At 45.9% G+C, this 23,546-nt stretch overlaps 1 protein-coding gene across 3 annotated transcripts in view; it reads right to left on the minus strand.

Moving 5' to 3' along the window:
- Positions 1–23,546, minus strand: part of nbeal2 (neurobeachin-like 2) — a 519,702-nt gene that overhangs the window by 216,010 nt on the left and 280,146 nt on the right. For 2 of the 3 annotated variants that reach the window (XM_072468151.1, XM_072468152.1), the window contains exons 8-13: positions 16,642–16,948; positions 15,982–16,088; positions 14,359–14,445; positions 10,153–10,236; positions 3,725–3,823; positions 2,331–2,905 (exon numbers count right to left, since the gene is read on the minus strand). In XM_072468151.1, coding sequence (XP_072324252.1) covers positions 2,331–2,905; positions 3,725–3,823; positions 10,153–10,236; positions 14,359–14,445; positions 15,982–16,088; positions 16,642–16,948 — 1,259 coding nt within the window. The remainder of the gene's footprint in view (positions 1–2,330; positions 2,906–3,724; positions 3,824–10,152; positions 10,237–14,358; positions 14,446–15,981; positions 16,089–16,641; positions 16,949–23,546) is intronic. The other variant, XM_072468153.1, reaches the window with a different exon arrangement.

Genomic DNA, 23,546 nt, shown 5'->3' on the forward strand with positions numbered 1-23,546 from the left:
TAATGGGAGATGAGGAAATGGCTGAGGAACTGAACAGGTTTTTTTGGGTCGGTCTTCACAGTGGAAGACACAAATAACATGCCAGTGACCGATGGAAATGAGGCTATGACAGGTGAGGACCTTGAGAGGATTGATAACACCAAGGAGGTAGTGATGGGCAAGCTAATGGGGCTAAAGGTAGACAAGTCTCCTGGCCCTGATGGAATGCATCCCAGAGTGCTAAAAGAGATGGCTAGGGAAATTGCAAATGCACTAGTGATAATTTACCAAAATTCACTAGACTCTGGGGTGGTCCCGGCGGATTGGTAATTAGCAAACGTGACACCACTGTTTAAAAAAGGAGGTAGGCAGAAAGTGGGTAATTATAGGCCAGTGAGCTTAACTTCGGTAGTAGGGAAGATGCTGGAATCTATCATCAAGGAAGAAATAGCGAGGCATCTGGATGGAAATTGTCCCATTGGACAGACGCAGCATGGGTTCATAAAGGGCAGGTCGTGCCTAACTAATTTAGTGGAATTTTTTGAGGACATTAACAGTGCGGTAGATAACGGGGAGCCAATGGATGTGGTATATCTGGATTTCCAGAAAGCCTTTGACAAGGTGCCACACAAAAGGTTGTTGCATAAGATAAAGATGCATGGCATTAAGGGGAAAGTAGTAGCATGGATAGAGGATTGGTTAATTAATAGAAAGCAAAGACTGGGGATTAATGGGTGTTTCTCTGGTTGGCAATCAGTAGCTAGTGGTGTCCCTCAGGGATCAGTGTTGGGCCCACAACTGTTCACAATTTACATAGATGATTTGGAGTTGGGGACCAAGGGCAATGTGTCCAAGTTTGCAGACGACACTAAGATAAGTGGTAAAGCAAAAAGTGCAGAGGATACTGGAAGTCTGCAGAGGGATTTGGATAGGCTAAGTGAATGGGCTAGGGTCTGGCAGATGGAATACAATGTTGACAAATGTGAGGTTATCCATTTTGGTAGGAATAACAGCAAAAGGGATTATTATTTAAATGATAAAATATTAAAACATGCTGCTGTGCAGAGAGACCTGGGTGTGCTAGTGCATGAGTCGCAGAAAGTTGGTTTTCAGGTGCAACAGGTGATTAAGAAGGCAAATGGAATTTTGTCCTTCATTGCTAGAGGGATGGAGTTTAAGACTAGGGAGGCTATGCTGCAATTGTATAAGGTGTTAGTGAGGCCACACCTGGAGTATTGTGTTCAGTTTTGGTCTCCTTACTTGAGAAAGGACGTACTGGCACTGGAGGGTGTGCAGAGGAGATTCACTAGGTTAATCCCAGAGCTGAAGGGGTTGGATTACGAGGAGAGGTTGAGTAGACGGGGACTGTACTCGTTGGAATTTAGAAGGATGAGGGGGGATCTTATAGAAACATATAAGATTATGAAGGGAATAGATAGGATAGATGCGGGCAGGTTGTTTCCACTGGCGGGTGAAAGCAGAACTAGGGGGCATAGCCTCAAAATAAGGGGAAGTAGATTTAGGACTGAGTTTAGGAGGAACTTCTTCACCCAAAGGGTTGTGAATCTATGGAATTCCTTGCCCAGTGAAGCAGTAGAGGCTCCTTCATTAAATGTTTTTAAGATAAAGATAGATAGTTTTTTGAAGAATAAAGGGATTAAGGGTTATGGTGTTCGGGCCGGAAAGTGGAGCTGAGTCCACAAAAGATCAGCCATGATCTCATTGAATGGTGGAGCATGCTCGAGGGGCCAGATGGCCTACTCCTGCTCCTAGTTCTTATGTTCTTATGTTAAGCAAATTGCACCTATACGCATTGGAGTTCAGATGAATGAGATGCGCTCTTATTGAAACATATAGGTTCTTAGGGAACTTGACAAGGTAGATGCTGAGAGGATTGTTACCCTTCATGGGCAATCTAGAACAAAGGGGTACAGTTTAAAAATAAGGAGTCTCCCATTTAAGACAGATATGAGGAGGGATTTATTCTCTCAGAGGGTCACTAATCTTTGGAATTATTTTCCCCAGAGAGCAGTGGAGGCTGGATCATTGGATATATTCAAGGCCGAGTTAGGTAGATTTTTGATCCACAAGAGAGTCGAGGAACAGGCAGGAAAGTGGAGTTAAGACCATCGTCAAATCAGTCATGATCTTGTTGAATGGTGAAGTAGGCTCGATGGGCTGAATTGCCTACTCCTGCTCCGATTTATTATGATTTTATTAACCTTCCCTAATTGCATAAATTGTCAATTCCTACATGCACATTTGGATGATGCTTGACAATTCCTATTTGTACAGACGGATGATACTTGACAATTATTTCTTTATGTGCACATGTACCTTACATTTCCTACCTGTACAGTTGTTTTCGTTTCGGTCTCTTGCTGAATAAACAACTATCTTCCCGCTCCTCATTCAGACAGAGCCACGTGTGGAAAGCAAAACCGTTACCCGGCCATTTTTGAATGGTTGGAACCATTATTCCAGCCATACTGGGAGTCAGGTCAAAATACTGCAGCACGTTTTCAGACCCATCCTTCCTTGCCATAGCTGATAAGGCCCGAATGACACGGGCAGAGTATGGGTGTACTTTACCATCATCGGTCCGTAGTAGTTTTATTAATTGACGGAGTTCTCCAGGTTGTATGGAGAGGCTACCCAGTACCTCGAGCAAGTCAATAAGGTTCTCGCCACACTTCCTGTGGAGCTGGGAATGGCAGCTCAATGATTCCAGTGTAGCGCTGAGCATCCCGGCCTTCACACAGGTCATGCGAGTCCGCAAGGTAGCGCCACAAACTTTCTTCAGCCAATTGGAGACAAAGATTTGTAGATTGTGAGATTCCAGGTCAGGAATCCACTGCACCAGGATCAACAGTGGCTGCTCATTATTGATTGAGATGAGGGAGGTCATGTTCTCATCTTCAATAGCCTGCAGATATAAGGAAATCATTGTGAAATGCTTTGATTGGAGTTGGTCATCATTTTCTGTGCTGCACTGCGAGATTCTCCAAGATTGCTCTGATGGCTCTTTCTGTCATCAGGAAAGAAGCCATAATGCTGCACTACTAATTTAGCTTTGACCCCGGCTCATTCATGATTAGTGGAGAGGATGAAAATTGGGCTGAATGTGGATGGAAAATCACTCAGTTCTATTGTATGCCTGCTACCAGAACATCCACCATCATCAACTCTTCAGGCCAATGAAATGAAATGAAATGAAATGATAATCGCTTATTGTCACAAGTAGGCTTCAATGAAGTTACTGTGAAAAGCCCCTAGTCGCCACATTCCGGCGCCTGTTCGGGGAGGCTGGTACAGGAATTGAACCCACACTGCTGGCCTCGGTCTGCATTACAAGCCAGTTATTAGCTCACTGTGCGTTGAGGGAGAAACAATAAATCACAAGCTGGCTTGCTATACCCACATTCTGAGATCAAAATAGAAACTGGTCCGGAGTGGGAATCCCACCACCTTCCTCCCTCTCCCAGTGCAGGGCATTAACACCAAATGTGGCACAAGGATATCTGGGCCAGAATTCTCTGGCCATTGGGATTCTCTGCTCCTGCTACCAGTGCACCCCCGCCTGCGGGTTTCCAAGCGGCATGGGGTGGTTCCAATGGGCAATCGTATTGACAAGCAGCGAGAGCAGTGAATCCTGCCGCCAGCGAATGGAAAGTCCAGCCCCTGGTCTGTATGATGTATTATTATCTGACACAGAGCCTGAACCACCCAGGAGCCAGGCACTTACCATGTTCATGAGTTCTTGCAGGAGATGCTTTGTTGGTTCTCCCTGACTTTTCAGCACTTCATATAGATGAGAGTAACCAATCCGCTCCTTGAACACCTCCTGTTGGCAGAAAGATTGATATATTTGAGAAATTAATTTCTTTATTACAATTTGTGTGGCTGCAAAGGACAAATCACTCTCTGGAAATGGGAACATGACCTTTTTCCCCCTTAACTAGCCACAAAATCTTGTACAATCAGAGTGAATCATTATTCTACCAATAGGTTACTAAATAAAAGAAAGATTATAGAGTGCCTTTCATGCCCTCAGAACATCCCAAATTTTACAGGTAATGAAGCACTTTTAAAATGTGCTTACCGTTGCTACATTGGCATTCACGGCAGCCACACTCTGCACAGTAAAGTCCACAAAAAAATAATGATACTATCAACAGATGATCTGTTTTAGTAATAATTGCTGAGGCACTAATTTTGGTGCGGAAAGCATGGAGAACATCTCAGGTCCTCTTTGAAATAAAGCTGTGGGATCTTTTGCCTCAGAGAAGGCAAATGTACGACCAACAAGGAACAATGTTTTGTGTGGCACTTGTGGTGAACTTTTCTTTTCCAGAATTGATTTGTTCAGTCGTCAAAATGAGCAGAGCAGATGATCAATCTGGCCTTGGGTGACTGTCTGGAGTTTGCACTTTCTCCCCACATCTGGGTGGGTTTCCTCCAGGTGCTCCGGTTTCCTCTCTCAGTTCAAAGTGTCGGTAGGGTTATGGGTGATGGGGATAGGGTGGGGGAGTGGGCCCAGGTGGGTGGGCAGTGTAGACTCGATAGGCCGAAAGGCTTCCTTCTGCACTGCAGGAATTCTATGATTCTGTCTCGCCTGACCTCACAACGTTCTCAGGCTGCATTCCCATCGTCTGTTGCAGATGGAGGGAAGCCAATCACGATGGAGAAGATGGAGCAAGTTACAAAGGCCCTGACAAAGAATGGATTTTGTGTCTTAAAGGTGCTGAAGAATGAACCTTTTCTCTCCTGAAAAGAAAATACTGATAAAAGAATATCATATAATTTGATTCATGTAAACATTTGTTGCATGAACACAATTTTAGCACAAAGTGTTTGCAAAATAAAGTAGGAAATGGAGGGTTTTTTCAAAGACAGTGGTGACGTATGTGAAGTGCAAACTTTCTTTTATAAGTGAGAGAACCTGTAACAGAAAATATTCGACAATTATTCTCAAGTATATAAGAATTGGTATACACCAATGTTGGGGGAGTTAAAGAGGAGTCTGTGTTCCTGTGAATAAACTTGTGCTAAAGAAAAGATTCCAGATTGGTCCGTTCCCTCAAGGAAGAAAACTGAGTTTAACATTCACCTCCAAAGCACTTCCAGATACAGCACAGTTAAATGCAGAGTAAGAATTCCTCTATCCTGCCCCAATGCTCAACTACATATCAAAGCCCTTCGACTTAATCAGAAGAATAATACAGATATTTCCCACACCAACCATCCTTTGGCCTCTCCAGCTATACCCACCAGAGTTGGTGTGCGATCGCAAGAATGCTTATCATACATGTTAGTATTGTCGTCAATGAGGAGCCCTGAAATTGTGAGTCAAAAGTAGTTTACTCAGGGGCAGCACAGTGGTGCAGTGGTTAGCATTGCTGCCTCACGTCGCCGAGGTCCCAGGTTTGATCCCTGCTCTGGGTCACCGTCCGTGTGGAGTTTGCACATTCTCCCCGTGTTTGCGTGGGTTTCGCCCCCACAACCCAAAGATGTGCAGGCTAGGTGGATTGGCCACGCTAAATTGCCCCTTAATTGGAAAAAATGAAATGGGTACTCTAAAATTTAAAAAAGTATCTTTTTAAAAAGTAGTTTACTCAGAGTTAGGAAATAAAGCAACTAAGCAACTCTCCAAGTCCCATTCGGAACCATCCTGAGATGCCGACTCCCTCTTGGGTGATGTTTACTTCAGGGAATTAACAAGCCCGCTGTTGGGCCTCTGCCCTCATCCCGCGATAACATCCCTTCCCCCCCACCAAACGTCTGTACATCCCTCTATCGGGGGGGGGAGTGGAGGAGGCTCTCTCTCCCGCTTTGCCTCCACTGTGCCTCCAGCTGCTGTGGGGCTTGGTCAGGGAATGCATGGCGCCTCGGGGAATGTTGTTTTCACGTCGAATGTCTGGGGGCACTGTTGGCAACCGATCCCTGCTGGGTAGCACGGTAGCCTTGTGGATAGCACAATTGCTTCACAGCTCCAGGGTCCCAGGTTCGATTCCGGCTTGGGTCACTGTCTGTGCGGAGTCTGCACATCCTCCCCGTGTGTGCGTGGGTTTCCTCCGGGTGCTCCGGTTTCCTCCCACAGTCCAAAGATGTGCAGGTTAGGTGGATTGGCCATGATAAATTGCCCCTAGTGTCCAAAATTGCCCTTAGTGTTGGGTGGGGCTACTGGGTTATGGGGATAGGGTGGAGGTGTTGACCTTGGGTAGGGTGCTCTTTCCAAGAGCCGGTGCAGACTCGATGGGCTGAATGGGCTCCTTCTGCACTGTAAATTCTATGATGAAATCTATGATGAAACTAAGTCTATTGTCCGAAAACGCAGATGCCTGAGTCTCCATGTCAGATCCTGAATCTTCCACCTCACACATCTGTATCAGGGTCCCGAGGTAGTGATATCCCCAGGCCCCCTTGTACTGGGCAGTGGGTCTGGAAAACGGTTCCTCCGGTTGTGTTGTGCTGAGGCTGGCTCTCTGCTCCGGAAGTGGTCCAGATGCTCCCGCACTGTCCGGTTTCGTGCTTTTATTGTGTAAGATACTGGTCCTGTCTGTTTCACCATGGTCCGTGGAATCTACCAGGCACCATCTCTGTAGTTTTGGACGGTAACAGTGTCCCCCGGTAGGAAACTTCTGTCCTGTGTCTGTCTGCTTCGGTACTGCATCTGGAGGTCTTGTTTCCGTTCCACTTTCCCACTAATATCAGGGAATGATAGGCTAAAGCAGGTTGTCAACCTGCGGCCCTTCAGCAGTTTTGCTGATGTCACTCGGTTGTAACATGAGGCGTGGCGCGATAGCTGAACAAAAGATGTGCTAGCCTCGTCTCCATAGATCCCATGGCCTGTTGCCTCAAGCCCTTTTTGAAAGTTTGCACTGCTTGTTCAGTCAGATTATTTGAGGAAGGCTGGTATGGGGCTGTCTGGGAGATGATTCACCCCGTTTGGCTTCATGAAGCATGCCAACTCCTCGCTAGTGAATGGGGTACTGTTGACCATGACTAATACCTCTCCGATGCAATGGGTACTGAATGAGAGCCTTAACTTTTCGATGGTGGCCTTTGGTGGATGGAATTCAATGTATGTCTAACTATTTGCAATGGCATTCACTATCAGCAAGAACATTGAGCCTTGAAAAAATCTGGCAAAAATCTGTATGCAGGCGAACCGAAGGCTGGCCTGGCCATTCCCATGGCTGGAGGGGTGTAATTGTCGGGACCTTCTAATGTCCCTGGCACGTGGTGGATTGCTGGGTCAGTCGCTCGATGTCGCAATCCAGACCTGGCCATCATGCGTAGCTCCTGGCTAGCATTTTCACCTTTGACACCCCCATGTGTTCAATGAGTAGGTCTTTACGTATAACCTGTCTGTCCTGACTTGGAATCATAACTCCCGACCATCCTCCAAACTGTGCTCTTTCTACTTGGTCTCAAAAACTCACAGCTCCTAAACAGTTTCCCTTGCTGACCCCCGTGTAGGATGACATGGTGAAACTTCGCCAAGACAGGGTCTTCCTGTGTTCAGTAATGAACTTGTGCGCCGGTGACCAGCAAGGCATCCATAAAGTTTAATGTCGATACAACCTCGTCAGTATTTGGTGGAAATTCGGGGAGGACAGTTGTCAGCAACAGGAGCCAGCTCAGAGTGTCTGTATTTGCGATCTGTGAGTTTGGCGATACTCAAACTCGTACTCATACGCCACTAACAATAGGGCCCAACGCTGTATCCGGGCAGATGCTATTACTAGAATTGCCCTGTCCTCCTTAAATAGTCCGAGCAATGGCTTGTGGTCCGTTATGATGGTTAAATGACACCCATACACATACTGGTGGAATTTCTTCACTGCAAAAACGATGGGCAGCACTTCTTTCTCAATCTGAGCATAGTTGTGCTCCGCAACAGCCAAAGTCCACGATGCGTAGGCTATCGATCTCTCCATTCTGTCGTCCACGCAGTGGAATAACTCCTCCCTGATTCCATATGGGGAGGCATCAAAAGGGTCTTTGAGGGGTTGACGTGGGTCAACAAACCCGATGATGATAGTTGTTGCTTCACTTTGGCGAAGGCTTCATCTTGCGGCGCTCTCGATGCCAACTCCTGGTGTTTTTTCAATAGCGCATGCAGTGTGCGAGGATGATTGCCAAGGTAGGGATAAATTTCCCATAATAATCTACGATCTTATGAAGGACCGCAATTCAGTCGCGTTCACAGTTATGGGGCTTCTTTGATTTCTCGCACCTTCTCTTCTACTGGGTGCAAGCTGTCTCGGGCCACACGGTACCTCAAGTGTGTGACCTCTTTTGTGTAAAAAAATGCATTTTTCTCTCTTAAGGCTGTCTCTGTCTCGGAAAACCAGTGAAGGACCTCCTCCGAGTCACTCAGGTGCTCCTGTTCAGTGATCCCGGTGACCAGGACGTCATCCAAGTAACCCACCACTCACGGTAGTCCTTGGAGGGTGTTCTCCATGACTGCTCGGAAGATAGCGCACCCCGATGACACCCCGAATGGCAACCTTGTATATTCGTAGAGACCTCTCTGGGTATTTTCCATGAGGCACTTTACAGCACTCTGGACTCAAAATTGAGTAAAAAAATTTCAAACCATAATGTCTCCATTTTGTTTGAATTCTCGGCATATTTTGGTTTTAACTTGTTTTTCTGGTTTATGACAGCTGTTCATGTTCTACCATTACAATTACAAGGGGGCACAAGTTCAAGGTGAGGGCGGATAGGTTCAGTGGAGATGTGCGGGAAAGTTTTTTTACACAGAGGGTGGTGGTGGCCAGGAATGCAATGCTAAGTGAGGGGGTTGAGCCAGATACGTTACCGACCTTTAAGACTTACCTAGATAGACACATAAACAATGGGGATATGGAAGGATGCAGGCAGTTGGTCTAGATAGGACATGTGATCAGAGCAGGTTTGGTGGGCCTGTTCCTGTGCTGTACTGTTCTTTGTTCTTATTCACATCTCCCTTGGACAGATTTTTTGTTTCTTTACTTAGAATCATAGAATCCCTACTGTGCAGAAGGAGGCCATTTGGCTCATAGGGTCTGCACTGACCCTTCGAAAGGTTACCTTACCTCGGCCCAATCCTCTATCCTATTGCACCATCTACATACCAAGGGGCAATTTAGCATGGCCGGTCAACCTAACCTGTACATCTTTGGATTGTGGGAGGAAACCGGAGCACCCGGAGGAAACCCAAACAGACATGGAGAGAAAGTGCGAACTCCACACAGACAGTCACCTGCGGTCGCAATCGTACCCGGGTCTCTGGTGCTGTGAGGCAGTAGTGCTAACCACTGTGTCACCGTGCCGCCACATGTACCATTATTGCTCCCTCTGGCTCTGCACACCAACTCTTTGTCATTTAATCTCTCCTATCTTCCACCCATCACGGACCATCCCTTTTGCTCTTTGTCCACTGTTATAACCTGCCCGAGTCTTATTGGCTGGGGACAATTGGTTATCCCATGATGTATTTTGGGGCCCATCAACTAAATAGAAGAACAGAAATTAACTAAGTGATAAATTAAAAAGGGGCCGCTCCTAAAAACAAATGGAGCACAGCCCAAAAAGAACAAAGAGGAATGGAAACTTAAAAACGTTAAATCAAAATGTGAAAACAAGGGTCAATAAAGCAATCCAACCCCTGCGGTGCCCACTGAGCACAGAAGGCCTTGAGTATGCCTGTGGACACCGCTTGCTCCCTCTCCAGGGACATCTGGCCGCGAATGAAGCCACGGAAGAGGGGTCGCACGACCATGACCAATGGGGGAGAGGGGGGGGGGGCAGAGCAATCATTAGTAGTTACAGCTTTATAAATAGAGCTGGTCAGTGTGGTACCGGCTAGCGAAGGAAGCAGTGGTGAACTATTGTTGCTGTGTACATATTGTTATAAATAACCTTACTTTCTGTTTGACTCTACAAACTTGTGCTAGATTCTTCGTGGCCCTCACAAAATCCACCCTCCCCCAGCTAACCTACTTAAAACCTACTAACTTTTTCCAGTTCTGATGAAAAGTCATTGACCTGAAACATTAACTCTGTTTCCTTCTCCACAAATGCTGCCTGACCTGCTGAGTATGTCCTGCAGTTTTTGTTTTTAATCTGAGAGCAGCAACCCCTGGCATTGGCAGCTGACATTGGCACTTCTGACAGACATACCTTAGCAGAGGGTGAGTTCTTCATTATCGCCGTTAGCACTTTGATAGCATGCACTGTGATGGAGTCCGTCTCTTTCTCAAATACCTGCAAAGGAACCAGAGAGTGACAGTGTCAGTTTAATGATACACAATGGCCCTGTAAGTACAAACATTATGATATTGCGCTGCAACAATCCATCACAGGAACCAGGCTGGCTATGATGTGCACATTTTCTTGATGACCAATTGGTAAAGTAGATGAGGAGACAAGATTTGTTTTTACCCCAGAAAGATTGCACTTACATATTTTTACGACTGTAATTTACAGACATTGACACCAACGTGATTGTCTCGTAGCTGTTTTCTAAAGTGGCCTAACATTCAGCTGTATCAAACTGTTACAAGGAACTGCAGAGTTTCAAGGGCCTCGGATGACTATCTGTGCAGACTTTGCACTTTCTCCCTGTGCCTGCGTGGGTTTCCTCCGGGTGCTCCCGTTTCCTCCCACAGTCCAAAGATGAGCAGGTTACGTGGATTGGCCATGCTAAATTGCCAATTTCTCAAATGAAAGCAAGCATTGACCATTATTTAACCAAAATGGGTAGGGAACAAATTTGGTAATATTGCCATCTGTGCTAGTGTGGGGTGATACATTAGCGACCAGGAGTTGAAACCTATCTGTTTATCTTACCTTCCTTAGCTCAGAAAATGGCAGATTGAAGAAGGTGATTTAGTTAAGAACAACCATTTCAGACTTTCCTGGCAGGTAAGGCTAAAAAATACAACAAATAGCACAGAGCCACATATTGTGGTGGTTAGCTGAATTAAAACTTGCCAGCTCCAAAATACGCATTAACATGCCATTTTTCTGGAAAAATATGTCCAGATTAGAGTTATACTACCAGGCAATGTTATGGTATAAATACATATTCTACAGTTACAGCAACAAGGAGAAAGTCCAATACTACCATCTCCGGGCAACTAGGGAAGGCCACCAACAAATGTAATCTTGTTAGCGATTCATCGCATCCCGAGAATGAATTTAAAAATAAGCTGGGACAGGGGGAAGCGCACAAATGTCTTGTAAAGCTCTAATCCACACGAATGTGTGTATTTGTTTGGGGTAGAATGAGGAGTGTTATGACACATTAAAAAGAATTACAGAATGTGGGCATCACTTGCAAGGCTGGCATTTATCAAAATTCTTTCACAAATCTGCTAATTTCTCCTAGTCAGATTGAGGAATGCACTCAAATTTTATCAATACCTCTAATAGTCAAGAATATCCTTATCTTTATTCTCTGGACATAGCCAGTAATGTCCAGCTGGATCATTGCAGACACAAGTTACCGTGACGCTATATCACACAATATGTTCACCATAAACACAAGAATCAGGAAAATGTTTTTGTGGTAATTAAAACATGAACATCACACCACAACATAGATTATCAGATCAAGTTGTTCTCCCTTGCTGCAGCAGAGATCATCTTCCATATCTGGACTGCGAAGATCATGCAATGTGCAGACCACAAATACCATTCTTAACCTTATACTGACCTCATAATATTGTCTTCAAGAAGTTCAGTTTTCCCTCTCTCAACAAGCCCAATAGTTTGGCAAACTCCAACTGTACCTCTCATAAGAACATAGGATAGGAGTAGAAATTCAGGACTTCGAGTCTATTCTACCATTCAATTTGATATTTTAAAATTAATCTACCTGATGCGGGCATTGCTGGTTAAGCCAGCATTTATTGCCCATTCCTAATTGCTCTTAAGAAGGTGGTGGTGAGTTGCCTTCTTGAACTGCTACAGTCCCTGAAGCATAGGTACATCATCAATGCTGTTAGGGAGGGAGTTCCAGGATTTTAACCCAACGACAGTGAAGGAACGGTGATATATTTCCAAATCAGGATGGAGAGTGACTTGGAGGGGAACCTCCAGGTGGTGGGGTTCCCAGGTATCTGTTGCCCTTGTCCTTCTAGATGGTAGTAATCATGTGTTTGAAAGGTGCTACCTAAGGAGCCTTCTTGAGTTCCTACAATGCATCTTGTATGTGGTACATACTGCTACTACTGTTCGTCAGTGGTGCAAAGAGTGAATGATTTTGGAAAGGGTGACAATCAAGCGGGCTGCTTTGTCCTGGATTGTGTCGAGCTTCTCGAGTGTTGTTGGTGCTGCAATCATCCAGGCAAGTGGAGAGTATTCCATCACACTCGCCATAGGTTTCCTAGCCTCTGACCTGCTCTTGTAGCCAAAGTATTTTTGTGGATGGTCCAGTTCAGTTTCTGGTCAATGGTCACACCCAAGATGTTGATAGTGGGGGATTAAGCAATAGCAATGCTATTGAATGTCAAGTGGCTTTGGTTAGATACTCTCTTGTTGGACATGGTAATTGCCTGGCACTTGCGTGCACGATTGTTATTTGCCACTTGTCAGCCCAAGCCTAGATATTGCCTAGGTCATGCTGCAAGTGGACATGGACTAATTCGGTAATGAGAAGTCAATTGCAACAGACCTGTACCTCAACTGTACCTACCTTTGCTTCCTACTCCTTAATACCCTCACTGAATTAAAAATCTCGATCCCCGAACAGCACTGTGGGTGTACCTTAGTCTGCCTGAATGCCTAGCTCCAATCTTACGCTTGTGTCCTCTTGAAATCTGGATTTCCCCCACCAGAGGAAATGATTTCTTTGTATCTACCCAATAGAATCCCTTTTATCATGTTAAACAGTTCAGTTAGGTTACTCGTCAAACTTTTTATGCTCTAGGATACACAAGCCAATGAACCTGAACTTGTAATTTAACCCTTTCAGTTCTGGTATGATTTTGGTGACGCTCCCTTTCCAATACCAACATATCCTTCCTGTGGTGTGGTTTCCAGATGTGAATACAGTACTCCAGATGGGTCTAATACCATTGTTCTATGCAGCAGGAGCATCTACATTACACTTTTGAAATCTATCCCCCTTGAAATTCCATTAATTTTTTTGATTACCTTCTGTATTGGTTTGCTTGCTGTTGGCAAGGTGCAGCTTGCCACTCAAATACCTTTGTCCTTCCATAATTCTTAGATTCCCACCATTAACAAAATATTTTAATATGTTCTCCTAGGTTCAAAGTGGATGACCTTTCACACTGAACACCATTTTCCAGTTTTGCTCACTCACTTAATCTATGTCCTGGCACATCTCTGCTCCTGTCTAGACAGACCTGCCCAGTGGTTAAGGACATCAAAGAATTCAACTAAATTGGCCAAACATGACCTACCCTTCACAATTCAATGCTGACTCTTTTCAATTAGCTCAAGCAGACCGAGTGTAACAGTGTGATGCTGTATCACAGTACAGCACCACAAGCGTTTTATACATTTCAAGTCAACATATGAAGTCTGTATATCAAGTATTTGCACCTGCTTGTTGTGGGGTGATGTCATTATCTTCACAATCATGCATTTCAATAAAGCGAGTCAGACAATGCTGATGATTAGCAGACTTATGAAACACAGGACAAGAGTCAGGATCAGCACCTCCAGCAACCAGGTGGTGTCAGCATGCTGCAACTCTCCTTACAAATTTAACAGATGAAGGATTTGCTTTCAGATTTGTTCTGCTTTTATTTTAACAAAAAGCTTCTTCTTTTCCAGTAGTCAGGTTATGGAAAGTGGCTTTCCTTCTTTTAGGGAGGGGTGAAGAGCAAAGGAGAATAGGAAAACACAGCAGTTGAGATGAGATTATAAAGGGGGATCGGGAGAAAGAGGAAGGGGGGGGGGGGGGCGAGGCAGCAAAAGGAATGACGAAGGAAAACGAAAGAGGGCAGAAAAACCATGAGAAAAGGTAAGGCAGAACAGAGGACAAAAAAAGAGGAAAGGAGACAAATGAACGAAAAAGAGAAAATGCAAGATAGAGGGACAGTGAAACAGAAATAAAAAGAGAAATAAAAGAAAGCATGAGTGCAAGAAACCAAAATAGTAAAGGGACAATAAAGGGGAAATAAAACAAAAGGTTTGGGAGAGCGTGGGAAAACCCAGGGAGCATAAAAGAGTAAGGACAGGGACACAAAAAAGGGAAAGAATGCAATAGACACCAAGACAAAACTAAAAGAAAAAGAGAGTGAGAGAGACAGAGACAAATGGGACAGGAGGAGGGTAAATTTCAAAGTTGCTGATGACACCATGCTGACATCAGGCCTGGCCATTTTCTCCCAGAGTAATCTTCAGTAATACCTTGCTGAGATTGATTTCAGTCAGTAACTGAGTGGCAAGATCACTCCCACCCTTGCTGTCATCCTTAGACCTACTGCTTACATAGAGCTGTTAAAGAGAGGGTGAAGGGTGGGTGGGTGAATGGGGGGGGGGGGGTTGGAAAAGCAACAAAAAAAAGAGGAAAAAAACATGACATCAGAAACCAGACAAAGCTCGCAAAACACACAACAATGCAAAGATCAATCATCTTCAATGGTAACTCTCAGGTTAATAAGAGCTGGAAAACGTGGAGGGATGAGGAGTTTTTGTTTTAAGCGTTGATCCATTTTACCCAGAAACATATTGAGCCTGAACTCTTGCAGGAGTTCCTTTGATATCCGGCTATAACGTGGGTGGGAGATAGATGTAAGGTTCCAGAGAAAAGTAACAGGAGATCTCGTCTTGTGGGAATTTGATGTGACCTGTGAAGTTGGGTCTGTATTCAAGTTTGAAAAGTTATTTTCGAAGACAGCGGAGGTAGAAAATTCAGACCAGAGGAAGCTGATCAGAAGATGGTCAACCATCATGGCATTGTGCTATTGGCCGAGCAGACTGTGGGTCCAAGTGGCACTGCTATTTTTCAGGTTGGATCAGTTTATAGATTTGGTTCAAAGTTGAAAGCTTGCTCCATCTCACTGCTGTTTTCACAGGAGCCACTGCAGGATATTCTGGGGTTTCATATGCAGCTAACAGAACTGAAGATTATAACACTATTTTTTGTAGATATCTTATTTTCCACCACCATGATCCTCAGCCTAGACCTACATTCTTCAAAGATGTACAAAAGAACATCCTTGTAGACTGACTAGGGTTGTACAAACTCACCTCTTCTCATGCTTTCTCATACACATTTGCAAATTCTAATTCACTCACTCATGCACTCCATGCACACGCTTGTAAGCAGTCAGACTCAATCACATACTCACTTGCACCTACTTATAACCACACATTGACACATTACATCCATTCATTCACATATACTCAGACCCATCTATATACTCACACACATACAGGCTTACTTCTTTTGAAAAATCACATGAGTAAAGAGTAGGTTATCCCTTCTGCCAAATTACCTCTCAGATGGTGACAATGAAAATCTAAATCCCATGAGTTTGGGTGTCGAGAGGACAGTGGGTTTGAACTCGATGACTCTGCTCACTGCACAGTTGAATAGCCAACATATTTAGTACCAAGGCTGATACACAAAGAATAGCCACTTTGATTGGGTAATAAATGCTGGCCAGTACCTGACCGAAGAACCAGAAGGATTGGAATCATAGAATGTTACAGCACAAAAGGCCATTGTTCAGTCCATCGTGTCAATGCCAGCTCTCTGAGAGAGATATCCAATTCGTCCCACACCCCTGCTCTTTCCTGATGGCACGCCCAGGAAAATGGAGAAAATTGGGGAAACAAATGGGAAGAGATGTTCACCTCAAGCTTCAACCCATGAATTTGAGTTTCAGATTTTGATTGTTTCTGGTATTCCTTTTCATCTATACAACCTTCAGTTGCCCAACTTCACTTTTAAACATCCAGGAGAATGAAAGCATAGGAAGGCAACAGCAAGCAATAAGATGGGACTATATGGTAAGCTGTCCATACCTTGCTGTTCTGGATGAGTCGGATGATGTGCTCAAAGCAGTTGTTATTAAGAAACACTGCCTGAAGCACAGCTCGATCCTTACAGTTCAACATTTCGGAGATAGCTCCTGCAACACAAAAATGCACTCTGGCATCACAGCATCAGATAAGAGGAGCAACATGAACAATTAGCAGTGGTTCAGTTGGTACAACTCTTCCTCAGAATTACAACATAGGAATTGCTGAATGAAGAAAATAGCAAGGTCCATTTAGTTTGCCTTACAACATCTGGGTAGCCGCATGAAACAATGATAATGGAGTTGATGGCTGTTCATAGTAATCAATTTCTATCAACTAGTCTATAACAGATCCAAATATGACATGAGGAAAACCCAAGTGGTGGAATGATTTAGGAACATAAATCAAAAGTCACCTCCTAAGCTTGCTCCACTTTCCATGCCACGTCTCAAATTACTCATTTATTATACTGCAAATTATTATTTCCTGAGAGATATTTATCTAATTTTCATTTGAGTTATCTTCTTCAACAGCCTCCCTATGCAGCCTGTTCGTATACATAAATTGACCACTCGCTCACTGAAATAATGCTGCTGAAAATTAGTTTAGAATTTACTCCCTATCAAGTGTGGGTCATGGAGGTACAAAAATAACTTCACTTACTGAGCATTTCGATGCGGAGGGTGATGAAACCATCCTCCAGTCGGGTTTTTGTCCCCTCTTCCAGGACTGCCACTGGCCTGTCAGCATTCAACAACTTAAAGTAGCTGTCCAATATTGTCTTGATCGTCACTCTCCTCTGGTCAAGGCTGCTGGCATGGAGAATGTGGATCATTCCTATCAGGCACTTCAAGGCAACTTGCAACAGCTTGGTGTTCTTTGGCTCCTGAGTTCCTGTGTCACATGAGGTCCTGAGAACTAGCATAAGCACCTCAATGGAGTTTGGGGTGATGGCAAATAGTGCATTTTGCTGCATGGAGAAGAACAGAGAGAGACTCAAATCTGGCCCTCCAGGGCTGAAGGGTCATGTGTCAAACGGACCTAAATCAATCGTACACAAAACTCGCAATTTAGATCAAAGGCAGGGTGCTCCGTTCTGCCAGGTTACCAGCCCGGGAGACAAAACCTTTCCTTGTGTGATTGAATGTTTGCTGAGAATAAAATGTGTTTGAATGAAATATCTGACTCTGTATATGGGCTGATACAGAGGGAAGGTTTTCTTTTAATCTAGCAGTAACTACATTCCAAGAGAGAGAAAGGAATAGAGAGATACAGGGGTAGGTTGTGAAGAGAATGTAGAATGGGATAAGACTCACATGGAGTATAAACACCACTTGAGTTTGGAAATAGGGTACTCACCCCCACCCCAACCTGATTGATACATCTGACTTTCTGCAGTAATGTGACTAAACCATAAGGCTGCCTCTGAAGGTAGACATCTTAAGATTAGTTCAGTAAAGACTCTCACTAAGACAAGCTACTGATGGAGACTGCTGTCCTTATACAAGAAACATGGGCCCCATTCAACCGATTTATAATGAAGTGTTGCTGTCAGTGGGAACATGGTGTGTTGCACCCTGACGCTGGCAGCGCTGCTGAGATGGGACTCAATGGCACTTTGAAACTTTATTGGAGAGGGGCGGATTTTGCACTGGCCTTGAGAGGGGAAGGGCCTACATTCAACCACAGGTGCGGCTCCTCAGAGATCAGGGTGCCGTTTTTAAAGGGCGACCCTATCTCAGAATAATACTGCAGCGCCTGCAGTTGCTGGCAAGGGCCCCTCAAGAGAGCGGCACCCCGTAACGGGCTTGCCAAATGCCCCCCCTTCAGATTCCCTCTCCAGTCCCCCCAACAGGCCCTCTCTTCAGGCCCCACACCTTGGCAGTGTCAACCTGGCACCATGGACTCAAAGGGGCCGAGGGGGTGAGTACCCCCTCTACACTTACCACCCCTGAGGGACTACCTGGATGTGAGGGTTGGTGGGGAGGGGAAGGGGGCGGGGGGGGGGAGGGGGGGGGGCTCAGGCTGGGCTGGTGATGCTCAAATCAGGCTTTTTTTTCCGGGGTGGAGGTTGTATGGAAGGTATTCCCTCTGTAGCTTTGAAAATCATTAAACTGGATTTTATCATGTCAATTTATATTTCAAGATCTTCCTTCTCATGTGTTAGAACACTTTAATGTCTCTCCCGGCATTCAAGTTCAAAGATCTGTTAGATGGAAGTGGAAGTCTTCCCTCTGATATTCTCCTTTAACTTTTTCACGCCACTGGGCATGCTGAGAAGGCCAAAAGATTTGAATTGCATTGTTTACACTCAATTTCACCTTTTACAAGCCTCTTGATTGACAAGTCCAGGTGATTTCAAAGGACGAATTTGTTTTATTTGTTTTTATAGCTCTTCACAGTCCATTAACTCTAAAAGTATTCCACTTTTAAATAGGTGTTGTTTCTAACCACAGCTTTTTTTTAAAGATGCTGTTTCTTTGTTTGGAAGAGCTTCCTAGAAAGAGCAGATGCTCTGTCCCCTGTACCTGGTCTTTTTAGGAAACACTCTAGAAAAAATAAACAACCTCTTTTTTAAAAAAACCGCAGGTAGAAACAATACCTGTTCAAAAGAGGACGCACTTCAGAGGTAATGCACTGAGAAGAGCTATAAAAACAAACAAAGCAAATCCCTTCTTTGAAATATCCTAGACCTGTCAATAAAGAGGCTTGTAAAAGGTAATGAACCGTGAAATTGAATGTAAACAATCCGTTCAAAGCTTTTAGGCTTCTTAGTATTTCCAGAGGCTTGAAAAAGGAAAAGGGGAACAAAAGCACTTCAAAAGGTTTCCAACACACCAAAGGGAAGGCCTTTACCTTCAACTGACAGATCATTGATATTGACATTCTGGGAGAGACATCAGAGGATTGAAGGCTTTTGAGGGAAGACTTTCACATTCATCTGATAGATCATTGAACTTGATGTACTGGGAGAGACATCAAAAGGTTTTAAAGCTACAAAGGGAAGACCTGCCACATGACCCCCCCATCCTGGGAAAGACCCCTGCATGAGCCTCTCCAGCCTAGCCCAAGACCCCTGTGATCCTCACCTCCTCTGAAGGAAACCCCTCGGCATCCTGGAGGTAAATGTAGATAGGGTACTCACCCCCACCCCCCCCCAACCTTGGGAGTCCAGGTCACCTGGTCCACGCTTGTCAGGACCAGGAGAGATTGGCGCCGTGGGACTTCCAGCTGGGGGGGGGGGGCAGGAGCATTCCATGAGGCTGCTGATTCAGGCTTCCAGCTCACTAATCACATTCAAATATATGGCAATCAGTTATAATCAGGCTCCCGTCTGCTCTGACCAAGAATCTGATCGGGTCAGGCACAACGGGCTGGGAGACTTGCAAACGGGCTTAACACCCGGCGGGAATTCCATTCAGGCCAGATTCAAGGGGCCATCGGGAATCCCGCCTGGGGCCAGCAATCCTGAAGAATCAAGGCATGGTAGAAATGATGCAGAGAAGACACCGAGGCCCCAGTAGCAAAGAAAAGTTCAAATCTGCAAAAATGCTGCTGAAGAAACCCAAAACAAGGAGTAATGACTTCCCCACAACAAAGAAATCAATATGGAAGTAAACCCGATGCACATGCGAAAAGAAGGAGAATTCCTTCATAGAATCACTGCAGTGCAGAAGGAGTGCATTCGGCCAATCAAGTCTACACCGACCCTCCGAAGGAGCAGCCCACCTGCCCTACCTCCATAATCCCACCTAACCTTTGGACACCAATGGGCAATTTAGCATGGTCAATCAACCTAACCTGCATCTCTTTGGCATGTGGGAGGAAACCAGTGCATCCTGGGGAAACCCATGCAGAGAAGGGGAGAAATTGCAAACTCCACACAGAGAGTCACCCAAGGTCAGAATTGAACCCAGGTCCCTGGCACTGTGAGGCAGTAGTGCTAACCACTGTGCCACTGTGCCGCTGGGGCTCCTTCTCCCTCAGGTAACTAAATCACCATGGGTCCATCCTCCCTCATCTGTGCCATAAATCCTAGTAGCTCCTTTACCACCCCGACGTTGTGAAAGATTTGGGACTTAACCTGTCCAGCCTAGGGTCCATCACACAATTAAAATCCCCCACACCCACAGTCAAGCTCAGAGATGGCCGGCAGCACTTTCTTAATGAAGTCCGTATCATCCAAATTTGGGGTATATACACTCACTAAGACCACCGGAGCGTCCACCAGCACGCCATTCGCTATCACATATCTCCCTGATGAGTCCACCAAAATATTAGCCATCGAAAAGGTCAATCTCCCATTGATCAGCACTGTGGTCCCCCTCGTCCTCTCATCAAAGTTTGAGTGGAACATTTACCCCACCCACTCTTTCTGCAGTCTTATCTGATCTCAAACTTTCAGATGTGTCTCCTGTAAGAAAACCACATCCACCTTCAAACTTTTTAGATGGGCAAACACCCTGGACCTTTTAACCGGCCCATTTAATCCCGTCAAGTTCCAAGTAATCAACCACTGCCATGATCAGCCAAATCCCACCGTCAAGGAAGTCCGCCAGGCTCCAGGCCCACCCAAGGTGGCTGCCTTCACCCCCCTCAGATCAGTACATAAACAAAGAGACCGTCATCATCAGCAATCTGCCTCACCCCTTCCCGTCACTGCACCTCCCCGCCCCACGGCACCCAACAAACAACCACCCAGCTTCAACAAACCCCCCCTCCCCCCCCGCCCACTCGATACAAAGAAAATCCAACCAACCTTGGCTCGTTGCCTTAACGAACAAACGGAATAAAAAGCTCTACCCCCTGCCTCTCGCAGGTAACCAGCCTCGGCTCTCTCCCCCACTTTGCTCCCGTTAACTAATATAATCGCCAGCAGGGTGACCCCCAGCTGGGGTAAATTCAAAGTTATAACAAAAATCAGCAAACAGCTCCCATACCCAAACACCATCTTTAATAGAAAACATCTCAGGAAAGGAAAAAAACACACAAAACCCATACCCAATCCCTCCCTCCCAAAACATATCAACCAATATATTCAAAAAGAAAACAAATGAATCACAAATCCAGAGAGAAAGCAAAACAATTTTTTTTAAAGCAATCAAGTATAATCAACAACATTATTCAATTCTCCCCAGCCCATGCTACTTTCATTTTTTAAAGTGTTTTTATTGGTATTTTCCAATTTTTACAGAGTAACAGCTCAAGTGTGTCTGATATTTACAAATAAAGTCGTTTCTTATTAACACAGCTTTTTACATGTGGTTTCCCCCGTCTGCCTCCCACCCCCATCCTCCTTTCCTTTGTTGGTGGTTTAGTATCTCTCTTAGTGATGTCTCCTGCCTTTCGCTCCACACACTGCCTTCTGTTTCTTTCTGTTTTTAGTCATTAGAGCATAGAACATACAGTGCAGAAGGAGGCCATTCGGCCCATCGAGTCTGCACCGACCCACTTAAGCCCTCACTTCCACCCTATCCCCGTAACCCAATAACCCCTCCTAACTGTTTTTGGACACTAAGGGCAATTTAGCAAGGCCAATCCACCTAACCTGTACGTCTTTGAGCTGTGGGAGGAAACCGGAGCACCCGGAGGAAACCCACGCAGACACGGGGAGAACGTGCAGACTCCACACAGACAGTGACCCAGCGAGGAATCAAACCTGGGACCCTGGCACTGTGAAGCCACAGTGTTATCCACTTGTGCTACCGTGCTGTCCTTCATTGGTGTGGGGTGGGGGGGGGGGGGGGGGCTGCGTGGCCCCTCTCCTCCTCTCCACTCTGTGGCCCCCTTGGCTTCCCTTCCCCTCCTCTGCCTCATTCTCTTGTGCGTGTCTTCCCTTGTCTTCCTCCCTCCCTTCTCCCCCACTTTCTGTCCCTAGTCGCTGTTGGCATAGAGCAGGTCTTGGAACAGGCTGATGAGTGGCCCCCACGCTTTATGGAAGCCCTCTTCCGACCCTCAAGTGGTGTACTTGATCTTCTCCAGGTGGAGTAATTCCGAGAGGTCTGCCAGTCAGTCTGTCACTGTGGGTGGTGCTGCTGATCGCCAGCTGAGCAGGATTCTCCGGCATGCAATGAGGGAAGCAAAAGCGAGGGCATTCGCCCTCCTCCCCATATGTAGTTCTGGCTGGTCCGAGACCCCGAAGACTGCCACTCTCGGGCATGGCTCCACCTTAACCCCCACAACATTGGGCATCATGTCAAAGAAGGTTGCCCGGAACCTGACAAGTCTGGGGCAGGCCCAGAACATGTGGGCATGGTTGGCCTCCCTGCCACCATTCACATTTGTCCTTCACAGCCAGGAAGATCCTGCTCATTCGGGTTCTGGTTAGGTGAGCTCTCTGCACCACTTTAAGCTGCATGAGGCTTAGTCTGGCGCAGGATGAGATGGAGCTGGCCCTGCTCAGTGCTTCGCTCCAGAGGCCAACCCACTTCCGTCCCCAATTGATCCTCCCAATTCCGTCTAGCTTCGTCCAGTGGTAGATTTGCTCTGTCCAGTAACCGTCCATATGTTCCCGCATTTTCCTCCCTCCTTGCTGTCCGTGTTTATTAGTTCCTCCGGTAGTCACTTGGGTCCCTGGGGTATCTTGCCGACTCCTTGCGGAAAAAGTGTTTACTTTGGAGATGTCTGAGTTCCTATCCTTTCGGCAGGTCCTTGTCCTCCGTCAGTTCATCCAAAGTCTTGAGCTTGTCTCCGATGTAAAAGTCTCTGGCCGCAACGTCCCCCAGTGTTGTTTCCATTTTTAAAATGTGGTGTCAAGCATGGCTGGTGGGTATCTGTGGTCGCCCAGATGAGGGCCATGGGGGACATCCTGGTTAATCCGAAATGCTGCCTCTTTTGGTTCCATGTTTTCAGAGTGGCCACCGCCACTGGGCAGGATGTGTACTTTGTTGGGGGGGATGGGAGTGTTGCTGTTGCAGGAGGACTCCTCCAGCATTACCCATTTCGTGTTTAGTTCTCGTAACCATCCCCTCACCCTCTCGGCTGTAGCTTGTCATTTTGTCCACTTTGTGGAAATAGGCCTTGGGGATGAAGATCGATATGGATCTAAACAGGAAAAGGAACCTCAACATTTATCTTGATCGTCTGCACCCTCCCCGCCAGGGAAAGTGGGAGTGCATCCTATCTCTGTAGGTCCTTTTTAACTTCCTCCAGGCTGGTCAGTTTCCACTTGAGAAGCCGTGTCCAGTCATGGGCTGTCTGAATCCCCAGGTAGCGGAATTTATTTTGGGCTTGTTTGAATGGTAGTTCCTCCAACTCTGTCCCTCCCCCTGTTAGGGTTCACTGGGAATGCCTCGCTCTTGCCCAGGTTGAGTTTGTAGCCCAAAAAGGCTCCAAACTCTTCCAGGAGCTGCATGATTGCTTTCAGGCCGTTCTGTGGGTCCGAGACATAGAGGTTATCCGCATGGAGCGATACTCTATGCTCTCTGCCCCCTCTTTGGAGGTCCTTCCAGCTTTTCGCATCTCACAGGGCAATTGCCAGGGATTCAATTGCCATGGTGAACAGGAGCGGGGACAGCGGGCATCCCTGCCTTGTGCCCCTGTGTAGCTGGAAAATTTCAGAGCTGCGT

The sequence above is a fragment of the Scyliorhinus torazame genome, chromosome 11, assembly GCF_047496885.1.
Source record: "Scyliorhinus torazame isolate Kashiwa2021f chromosome 11, sScyTor2.1, whole genome shotgun sequence".
NCBI classification, from domain to species: Eukaryota; Metazoa; Chordata; class Chondrichthyes; order Carcharhiniformes; family Scyliorhinidae; genus Scyliorhinus; species Scyliorhinus torazame.